Raw genomic sequence first — 11,756 nt, 5'->3', positions numbered from 1 at the left:
CCCTCAGCTTTTTCAGATGCAGATATATCACTTTTCTTCTTTTGACACCCAAAGCTAGATATCTATGCTCAGTAATCCAGTTTTAATTGGGAAGGTGCCAGACCACTTGCTAAAGATCACTGGGATATAATCCTAACTTACGAGACATTTGTCTTTTCCCTCAAATTCTGTAGAATCTTCAATCATTTTTGTAATTGGTGTTTTCTTTTATACTTGTTTCTCAGTTGAGCTTTCACTAACAGTAAATGGTACCGGCAGAAGCATCTCTTGAAAATCTTATAAAAAGTTATTGTAAAAGATATTGTTGAAATATACCCTGATACAAATTCCTTCCATTTTTTTTGTTCTCTTTTCTTTACTTTGTGAGTTCCTTATTTGTTATAATAGATCATTTTTTGTTCAATGGCTAATGTCATGCTGTCTCTGACATGCTGCTATTCGAACAAAATAACATTTGCTACCAAAATATGTTGCTCTAAGATCACTTTTTTCCTACCAAACAGTATGCTGTGCGAGTTAAAAATTTTCAATGGCAGTGAAAAATATATGTATTTTTGTGCTATAACACATTACTCTAATGATAATCAAACCCTATCGCATATTTATAAAAGGTTTTGGTTGTATATACAATCTAAGGCCCAGAAAATACCAATCCACAATTGTGTTCACACTTAGGGTATCTAAGACTAGATTATTCCGTGTCGTTATTTAAAGAAGCTCCCAGGACATACTATAAAGTGGTTGGCATTAGGAAAGGCATCTAGTTATAAGAGCTATGCTAAAGCTAACAATGGAGCTTGACATAGTCCTGTAGCTTACTGGATCCTGTCAAAAGCATCCAACCCATGCCAGCATGGAAAATGGATGAAGATGAGAATGATGATGATGGAACATTTAACTGCTACTTCAAGCAAGTTTCATGACTGCATACTGTTCCCACTCTTGCTTAAATGAGTTAGCTGTTCTTTTGAGTGAACAACTGAAACAATCATTCATCAAAACTCCTATCTGAAATACAGTCACATTACTGTATGAATGTACAAATGGAAAACTTATTTTCCACTGAGGTTGCAAATTATCCATAGATTATAACTGACATTAATGTACAATGCAAAACAATGTAGTTAATATTTAATCATGAACTTACCTGTTGCAGCCAGTAACATATCCATGAAAATGACAACAAAAAAAAGAGTAACCAAAGTGTTTTTTGCTGGATTCATCTTTTGGTATATAAACCTAAGAAAAATAAGGTCCATTTATTGAAGAAGCAGAAGCAGTATAACAAGGAATGGAAAGAGTAGGGACTAAAAGAGGAGTAGAAGGTAAGATAAAGGAGCTGCAGAAAAAGAAATGTTAAAGAAATGTAGAAAAAATATATAATGAAGAAATATGATTGAAACAATAGGTGTGAAAATGGAACAGGTTAATGACTAATATAAGAAAAAAAGTGAGCAGAAAAATAAATTGGAATGAATCTAGAGCAGGTAAAATGTCAGCATAGTAATAAAAGTAGAGAAGTAAATAAAATAAAAGAATGAAACACTACAGGAGGACTGAACTCTTTTTGGAGCTGTCACTGTTTGCTGAAGATCAGATTTAATTAAAATTAGCTTCTGTGCTAACATTTTCTTATTCTAGCTATGTGACTTAACCATAAATGATTTCAAAATTGAAGTAGTCACTCCTACCTAACTTCATCAGATTTAAGTAATAAGTTAGTGTTTTCCTCTCTACACTGGTTAATTCATGAGTATGTTGATTTTCAACAGAAAGAAGCAAATATTTAGATTTTGGCAGCGGCGTTATTCTTCTTGCTGGGGACTTTCGTCAAACCTTTTCTATTATCCCAAAAGGACACCAGCTGATGAATTAAACATTTGCCTAAAAAATTCTCATCTTTGGCGCTCTGTCCAATTGAGAATGTTAACCATAAACATGTGTTCCATTCTTTACCAGCAACATGATGACAATTCCTTTACTTCAAAGTTATTGGATGTTGGCAATAGGAGCTTACCACTCGACATAAATGGTTTGGCTGACATAAGTACCATCGGTAACTACGTCTCCAGCCCTGAGGAGCTATGCACAAAAGTTTACCCTAACCTCTCTACCAATTACATCAGTCATAAATGGATGTGTAAAAGAGTCATCTTAGCTCCAACAAATGCCACCATCCAAGCCCTAAACACATATCTGCTTCATCAACTTCCTATGCAAGAGCGATGCCATGCTTTGGTTGATTTAGTTACTGATCCAACTCACAAGAACCATCAGGATTGCCATCGCGAAAACTTAGCCTTAAACTTGGTTGCCCTATTATACTCTTGAGGAATTTGGAGCTTCCTCAGTTTTGCCATGGCACATATTTGGCTGTTAAGCAAATTTTGGATAACATTCTCGAAGCCACAATCATCACAAGAAAAGTTATTGGCGGGTCTGTTTTTATTCCCCGAGTTCTGCTTATTCCGACCGACTGTGTCTTTGTGATGAAAAGAGTCCAATTGCCCATTCGATTAAGCTTTGCTATGACCATTAACAAAGCCCAAGGTCAGTCACTAAAAGTGGTTGGATTGGACCTCAATACACCATGCTTTTCACACAGACAGCTGTACGTGGGGTGTTCCAGAGTTGGAAATTCGGCCAATCTCTTCTACTACACTCCCAAAAGATTGACAAAAAATGTGGTACACAAGGCAGCCCTCCAATAGTTCTTCCAATGAGTTGAAATCCTCTTCAGGTTGGCCCTTATTTACTCCTCACGATAGGATATGTTAATCTTCCAACAAATGCCTGTTGTTAAAGTCAAGCATATTTTCATTTCAATGCCCAGCTTCCCAGATGCCTTAGATAATTTCATATTGCAAATTTCAGATTGACTTCCTGTCCATAGAAATGTCGTATATGCTTTCTGTACCGATTCTTCAGCCATTCGGTCAATTAAACAGCATTCCGAACGATAATTTTCCATATTTTCACATTTTAATACCCGATATCAGCAAATAATAAATGTTCCTTTTGAATACCACTTATTTTTGATTTAATGTCTCAACTATGTCAAATAATCCTCAATTTTAAGCATAGACAGAAGCAGAATTACACTATTTTAGACTGAAGTTCTATCACGAACTTACACCGTCCAATGGACGGGGGCGTTTGCTAGTAATTGATACAGACAGATTAGTGCTCAGATCAGATCATACATGCAAAATCCGACATCAAATGACGGGAAACGTAATAACGATAAATAAGAGTTGGGTATAGAAAATGTAATGATCGAGCTAATGAAAATTGAATAAAATAAAATAGAATAAGTCTGCTTAATTATACTTGTACACAGATCTGTTTAATTTATGAATTTAATTATCAAATTTAGCAAGAATACTATTATAAGTTTCAACGTAAGACTAATATATAATAATTACAATCGATAACTTGTTAATCATTTATTATTTTTAACAGATAATAAATATATGAAAGTGATGCCCCAGCATGGCCACAGTTTACTGACAAGTAAAAGATAGATATTATTTTAATACTACGTATTGAATAGCGCCCCTAATCAGAAGGTGCCCAAATACCCATTTCATGCTCCCTCAAAATGCCTCTGAAATTAGTGTAATTTCGAAATTTTCTCAAGGAAGGAGAAAGACGTATAGTGGTAGTAGATTCAGCCCTAAAGATTCGGTACCCTTACCTGATGCTCCCAATATGCCATGGAAGGGGTAAGATCACTTAAACTTTAACCCTCTCCCGGCACAGTTGCAACGGACACCGAAATACACTAAATGTGTGTGTGTGTGTGTGTCACACACACACATACATGGTGGGGGAGGCACAATGACGAGTTTTTACTACATTTTTGACTGAGAAAAAATGCATTTTTTGGTAAATGTTCACTCCCTTACAAAGACCATATCAACTAAGCAAATGATCTTCTATAAATGCATTAAAAACACTGTAACATATTCAGAATGGTATTTCAGAAAACTATCTCTATTCTCTTTGAGCTTATAAAAGACAAATTTAGCTGATGAAAAGTTATACAAGATAAGGTAAATTTGCCTGTTCAATTCTCCAGAATTACATTTGAAGACAGACACATACACATCAATATTCATCCTTAGACAGCAGATAGTTTTCAAACAGATAGGGAGAAAATAGCGAGAAATCAGAAATTGTTCATTTTACCCTTGTTACTAATTTTGCTCTGCACCCACCCCCACACACATACATTATATATATATATATATATATATATATATATATATATATATATATATATATATATATATATATATATAAATGTAAAGTGTATGTGTGTCCGTTTATTCTTCTACTTGTTTTTGTTGTTAGACTGCAGCCACGCTGAAGCACATCCTTAAAGTGTTTAGTCAAACACATCAATCACGGGATCGCTTTTAAGTTTGTTACTTATTGCATTTGTCTCTTTTGCCAAACCAGTTTCGGAGACGTAAACAAAGCAAAACAGGTTGTCAAACGGGGAAGGTTAACAAATGCGCGAGCGCACACATACGCACACGACAGGCTTCCATATAGTTTTCGTCTACCAAAAATTACCCACTAGACATTGGTCGGACCAGAGTCAAAGTAGAAGACATTTGACAGGGTACCGCGCTTGTTGCATTACTGGACAGTAATGACAATGCCTTGCAGAAGAAGGTGGAAGGCTTCAGATATTGGAAAGTATGTGCTAAGTGGGTACTACTGTAGATGATAATCAAGCTGAAGAAGAGAAGAGTGGAAGCCTTCTTCGATCTGTAGAAAGCATTAAAAGCCAATGAGGGTACGTTTTTTGGTAAATTTTCAGATTAACACCCGCACGATTTTCACTAGGATGTTAGGGTTAGGGTTTTAGGGTCAGGGTTACGGTGTTAGGATCAGGGTTAGGTTTTAGGGTTAGGGTTAGAGAATTCCGTCCCTAACCGTAACCCTGACCGTAAAACCCTAACCCTAACACCCTAGTGAAAATTGTGTGGGTGTTAATCTGAAAATTTACCCGTTTTTTTTTTTTCCGATCAAGTGAAAGGGAATAAAACGTGGGTGTATCCGGAAACGAAGACCCATTCCTTGGAATGGCGCCATACATCTTCCCCCAGCAATCGACAAAGAAAGACATTGCGACTGTTTTGTTTTTGTTTGTTCTTTTTGGTGGAGAATAGGATGACAAGTGCGTCGGTCTCCTTGATTTTCTGTAATGTGGCTTCACCGTGAACAGTGAGTGGTGCATTGGAACATTCAAGATTCTTACTGAAGTTATTATGAGGAAGAGACTGAACAAGAATCTGAAAACGATCCTCATTCACCATGTTAATGCGCGACCAAACACATTTTCGGCAAACAAATGAGGCGATCGAGCCAACTGGACTTGTCAGTGATCATACTCCACTGTAAAACGCCATCGATTCCCACCTAGTCAGTCTAATGAAAGACGGTTTTGGGGGACACAAATCTGATGGACAGGGAAGGTAAAGAATACGCACACTTGGTGTTTAGGGTGTAAGGTTAGGGTTTCGGGTTAGGAATAGGATTTTTGTTACGCCGAAAACGAGTGGTGTACGTATAATTTACCTCCGCCCTGATGGACATTGACGAGGCGAAAGTATCTGAAGAGGTAGGTTTCGACTGTGCGCATTTGAATTTTTTCCAAGAGAATTCTAGTTGGGTTGAGTGATGGCGCAATGACACCGCTTGAGTTGGAGACTGTGTATTGAGGAAGAGTTATTCTACCAACAATAGCAATTAAACGACTTATATCAGTTAATTAAAAAAGTTATGCCCACTTTTGTATTACTTTCGGTGTAACCATCGCACACACGCATACATACACTATACATACATGATGAAAATCATAATTTTAATACTAGTTACCAAAAAAAACTTTCAATTATCACAATGGCAAATCTTTCGCCTAAAATTATGAAAAATAAAAATCTACCATTTAAAACAATGTTTACAACTCACGTGAATAGGATATTTTTTCTTTCTCTTCTTTAAATTTTCTTTCCTTTCTTCTTTTAGAATCCCCGATCTGCAAAAGGACCTAATCCAGGTAATAAGTCAATACGTACTGACAGAATAATTGCTAACCACCCACTCTCTCTACCTACCACCCCCACTTCAAAAAAATGTATACATCACACAAGTTTGTCACATCCGGTCCCTTCCTTTGGACGCATCCGGATTGCTTTCCTACGAGGACATAGCTAACATACTATACAAAGGAGTTATTTATTTCCGCATCATTTGACAATAAACTATCAATCCTCTTCTTTTCCCTCTCAGAATGAATACACAATATCTTATGTTTGTTTCGTTATGGAAAACATTTTTACGTCAAACTGAACTTCCTGACACATTTCACAAAACATGCAAATTGAAATTAAAAAAAGAAACATGTTACATTTTCTATGAATGGTAATCTAAAAAAGGAAATGAAATAAAATGTATTTATAGTACATCGTTTATTGACTTTAATTATCTTCTTGCGAGTATAATAAATAGTTGTCTCCGGGGAGGAAAGAGCGCTGGTTATAACCCATTATTTCTTCAGAAAGAAACAAGTTATCCTCAAATCGGAGACCTGGTCTAAACGCTTGCAGCAGAGTGAACTCCGACAAAGTCACCTAAGGGCCAGACGGTGGTGTTAAATCGAGGGACTGATTAAGCCTACCACCCAAGAACTCAGAATGTATAGAGCGACTAGCGTAGCTAGAGTGTCTATTGCCCTGGATGGCCCTTCAGTTTACCCCACAAAAAATACATATTGCTTACAGCGGACCCAAGAGTAGTTCCGCCCGGGGCGTACCTCGCCCTTTAGCTAAGACAAATACCGCTAGATATATCGCCTAACGCTCTAATAATTCCTCAGATCCAACACGCTGGACCTTTGTACTCTGCCAATTCATCATCTAAAATGTATCGTACTAATTGGCTTTATACATATATGCATGCAAATGCTTGACTAAGACATTTTACTAGACACCCCTTCAATGGAAAACGAACACCAAAACATATAGCAGCACAACATGAGGAAAATGGGTCCTTCTTTCTCCATTCTAAAACCGTGAAAACAATTAGACCTCGCACTTACGACGAAACATGCTTTAGTATTTCCGCTCCACATCTACCTTTCACATATTATCCATTTATCCAACTTTTATGAAATAGTTTTCTTGAGTTAACATTCACATAATTATAGATTTATGATCCTCCATGGTAACGATAAGTTGTGTGCGGAGTTGGGTTGCAGGAGTAGCACTGACGATTCTGTTTTTATGTGGTGTATATTGCAAACTAAACAACCACATAAAGCAGCGTTACGAGAATTTTCGTCAATAGGAGAAATTTCGCACGTTAAGTTTGAACTCGCCTACTAATAAAATCTCAAGCCCATACCAAGAAAGCATTTTAAACACTAAGACCAAAACGTAATTTAATATAAAATGCATATTATATTACTTCAACTTAGAAGAACTTAACTATCTCCAAGCTATACTCATGAGTTGAATACTGCTTTGCAAGCTATCGAAATACTCGTGAGTTCAATGTTTTCTTGCTGCAGTAATTTTTTCCTGACATAGTGTACGTACTTATAGCTACGTGCCCTGGTCCATTTGAAAGAAAAGTGTCTTGCACGAACAAAGAAAGCAACGCTCATGATATAGTACGAACTACGATATTCATTCATGTGATGCTTCTCATTATCTGTTTTACTCTCCTCCAAGTCACACCACAAAGTGAGAAGACTCTACGAGGATCTTTTGTTTGGCTCAGATTTTTTGAAATTTTAAAATTAAGTGAAAATTTTTCATATTTGGTATACTGGTGTAAATTTTCACGCTAAATCTCATGCTATTCACTAGTACCAGAAAAGTTTTAGAAAACTGTCAGAGGTTCAAAGTTTGATTAATTTTACCCAGTAAGAAAACCAGATTTGGAAGCTAGCGTCTTCTGCATGATAGCTGTCTATGACATTAAACAAAACGTTGAATTACGAAAAAACAAAACAAAAAAAAACGTTAAATTACAAAAAGCAAACTGTAGTTCAGTTCATGTAAATAATGCATATTGTGTAGCGAAAATTCAAAAACAAAAGTTTGCGATGCACTCTAGGAGTTTGTCAAGCAAATTACAATTTTCGTATCTCCTGCACCACATACTCGAAGAGATAAGAGTCAACTATAGAATGGTGAGTGCCACAGCGTCGTTTATTACTTCGTTTTACAGAGGCCCTTGTGCTTTCCACTTGTTGTGTGTGGGTATTTACGTTTTCAGAAATCAGTTTCGACTCGACTGTTTCGTTTATCTCAACAAACTTCACTTGGCAGACTTTATCTTGACTTGTTACTATGGAAACAAGTATGTCTATGGCTTTCGATTGACTAAAGCAGACTATACCTTGGCTTGTTATTACGGAAACAGGTACCAATGTCTATGGCTAAAATTACCCCAAATTTACAAACTTTAAAAGCTATTAACTTTTTATTTATTAACTTGTAGTAAAAATGAAGTTCATGTCAATGATTATTTTGCAAAACTACATCAATACACCAAACTTGAAATCATTTGGAACAAAATTAGAGGAATTGGAAAGTGTGAACCAAACAGAAAAGATCCATCTTAGATCTGTTCTGAGTTGATTTGGATCACAAGAACAATTGTTGATAAAGTCTTTCAAATAGACAAAATATCTGCTAAGTTTCTAAAAAAGATTCTGTAGCTTATTTCCTTTAACTCCCCCCAGATTAATACTGATCGAACAAACTTATGACACTTATGCAATCGGTCAAACTTTGTCCAAACCAGCAGTTTAGTCGTGACTGTCCTATCTTTTTTCTAGTTTTTGTGTAATGTATCCAAGATTGCATTTATTAAGATAATAGTGTGTGGTTTGTGGGAGATTGGGCTGCTGTTTTAACAGTTTGGGCTATTGTGTAAGTGACACTCTCAAGAGGACTGAGTCATTATACTATATTTCCACCAAGAACTAGAAATTATAAATAGAAAACTGAAACATTCATTTATGTGAATTTCCTCTTGGTTAGTTGATAATGAAATGGCAATACAATCAAACAAAATGTGAATAAATCCTATTTGAAAGGAAGAGATTGTAAGAGATCGTTTCTTGGATTCGCAGGCAAGAATCGAAACCTTATTCTCCTACATCTTTTTCTTTTTTTTTTTCTTTTTTATCTGACATTGGTACTCGGATATTTATGCGGTCATCTGTCAAAGTTATCTTGATTCCTTAGCTTGAGCTCATTTTGAAGTTATGATGAGTAAGGCATATTCATTCCTCGTTTAGATGGTCATGTGCCAGTTGGAAAAGAGAAAGACACAACCGAGTAGAATGTTTGAGAGAAGAGGTTTTATTGATATGCTAACTTGTGTGTGTGTGCGTCATGTATACAGAATAAATGACGGGCCGTCATGAGAACAAAGTGTTCGTGAGTATAGGCATGGGTGTATGCGTGTGTTGCATATAAGAATAACAATGAAGAAAGAGACAGTGAAAAAGTCTATAATGAGAAGTTAGACGAATGTTCATAGACACAAGAATGAGAGATACCAATTGGTATTCAATTGAACACGGTAATTGAAATACTGTATAAAGAAGTTGCGGCGATGATGCAGAGCCGGAGTTGCGGTACATGTACGAAGTTGTGGCTGTAATGCTGCTACCTGGGTCACTTGTACAGGAGTTCTCGCAGGTTGTATATGTTAACCATGGTGAAGTAATTCACAAACAGTGCTATGTTGGAACCTGTGCAGTGTTGCTTGAGCTGTGTACGTAGAGAAATTATGTTGACGACGTTAAGAAGATGATGGTGGCGACGAAGACGGAGATTGCCTTCATGCTGTTGGACGGGTCGTCTGGTGTTGTCGCTGGAACTGCCTGTGTCTTATGTGGTCAGTGACTAAACCTTAAAAGGTCTGGAACCAAAGACCTCGAGACGAGGAGAAGGTGAGTTTTCATAAGGAACAGTAAGCTCAAACGGGATTGAGAACAGGCTGTCTCACGTGATCTTATTTAGAGGCTCCGGATCTTTCTGAATTGACGGACACCACTTTTCGTTTGTGTTTTATGTAGTGTTTTTGGTACCGAAACACTTTCAAACTTCGTATACTTGTATATTTTGTGTTATAGAACAGATAAAAATTTTGTATTCGAAGTTATTTCATGTAAAAAATGTTTGTATTTCGGTAATTTCAACCAATCACTGACGTCTATTGAGGTGAAAACAATTACTGCCGTGGAATGTAAACAACATGTTCTAACGGTATCATGGGATCTTTTCCCCTGAATAAAATTAGTGCCGTTCTTTGTCAACAACAACTATCCGTGGTACTGTTATTTATGACATCGTTCGTGCGTTTGTACTGGTTTTAACTTTAGGGTGTAGTGGCGCGAAATTATAGGCCACCATTGAAGAAGTACTATTCTGCGCATGCGCAGAGGACTGCACCACCGGAAGCCCCTCGAGTTGCGCATGCGTAGTAAAACTCGTACTTATAGAGAGAGTTTCACTTTGTTAAGCGAGTTGAGCTGAGACCTACGTAGCAACACCTCGCTCCTCCACGAAGCCCTTAACCTTCCATTACCAAACTACAACCTAATCAGCGGCTGCTAAGCAGAATGACAGTAATTGTGAAACCAAGCATAATAGTCATAAATAAAACCGTTTTAATATGTTGTTAATTGTTCTAATGTCTCTTCATATATTAATGCTGTTGAAAGGTGATAGAGAGAGACTAAAGTCTCTATGACAACCAACTATCAAACTTTTTACAAGGGTTTTAGGGTTAGGGTTCGTGTTTTAGAGTTAGGGTTAGTTGTAGGGTTAGGCTTATGATTATTTTTGCCATAACCTCATTCATAACCGTAACCCTAACCCTAACCCTAAAACCCTATAACTCATAACCCTAAGCCTAAAACCCTATAACTCATAACCCCAACCCTAACCCTAACTCTAAAACCCGAACCCTAACCCTAAAACCGTAAACCCTTACTAGGGAATAACGATCTTGACACCGGCAAAAATGATTGTTTACAAAAACAGCAGTAACTGTATTCAGCTGAATAGACGTCAGTGATTGGTTGAAATTACAGAAATACGACAACTTTAACATGAAATAACTTGCGATGTACAATTTTTTGTTAAGAAGAATAAGAGAAAAAGTTGTTTTATATGACACATTCTACCAGTATCCCAAGTTTGAAAGTGTTTCGTTAAGAAAACAAGTGGTTCCCGTCAATTCAGAAAGATCCGAGGCTCCGACTGGTTATACGCTGCATATTAGCGCGATAGAGTAAGAGGCAAATTGCGCCAATACCATCCAATCAGAGTAGTTGACACAACGGGGTCCAAATAGCGGCCAAAGGCTAGTTGTTATCTGCTGCGTTCGAATGCTCGTATATATAATAAAGGGGGAAGGTATTTCACTCGAGTGTACGCTACATATATATTATATATCACGTCGATGATATTTTCAACCGAGCCATTAAAACTTTATCTGTGAAAGTACTTCAATTCTGTATATGTACATACATTTGCTCGATTGTTGACATTTATCAATGGTTTCTTCTATTGTTTTGATATACCATGTTCTATCATTAATATGACTGTCAGCGTTTTTGACACGGGTATGCTAGTTTGTAAAATAAATACCTATCATTTTATTGGCAAGTGAAATATAAATAAATGTTTAAAATGAATAAAAGCATAGCGTTC

At 36.7% G+C, this 11,756-nt stretch overlaps 1 protein-coding gene across 2 annotated transcripts in view; it reads right to left on the bottom strand.

Annotated features, from left to right (window-relative positions):
- LOC106868735 (adhesion G protein-coupled receptor L4) overlaps positions 1 to 7,250 on the bottom strand; it is an 87,398-nt gene extending 80,148 nt beyond the window's left edge. The window contains exons 1-3 of one of the 2 annotated variants that reach the window (XM_089350706.1): positions 7,115 to 7,250; positions 5,986 to 6,064; positions 1,148 to 1,239 (exon numbers count right to left, since the gene is read on the bottom strand). In XM_089350706.1, the coding sequence (XP_089206832.1) occupies positions 1,148 to 1,223 (76 nt within the window). In that variant the 5' untranslated portion in view covers positions 1,224 to 1,239; positions 5,986 to 6,064; positions 7,115 to 7,250. Of the gene's footprint in view, positions 1 to 1,147; positions 1,240 to 5,985; positions 6,119 to 7,114 lie in introns of those variants that run through there. The other variant, XM_014914132.3, reaches the window with a different exon arrangement.
- Positions 7,251 to 11,756: the final 4,506 nt, after the last annotated feature.

This window comes from Octopus bimaculoides, chromosome 4 (assembly GCF_046866305.1).
Source record: "Octopus bimaculoides isolate indiv1 chromosome 4, ASM4686630v1, whole genome shotgun sequence".
NCBI classification, from domain to species: Eukaryota; Metazoa; Mollusca; class Cephalopoda; order Octopoda; family Octopodidae; genus Octopus; species Octopus bimaculoides.
Note: the sequence above shows the minus strand (reverse complement) of the source record. Positions and strands in the feature narration are given on the sequence as shown.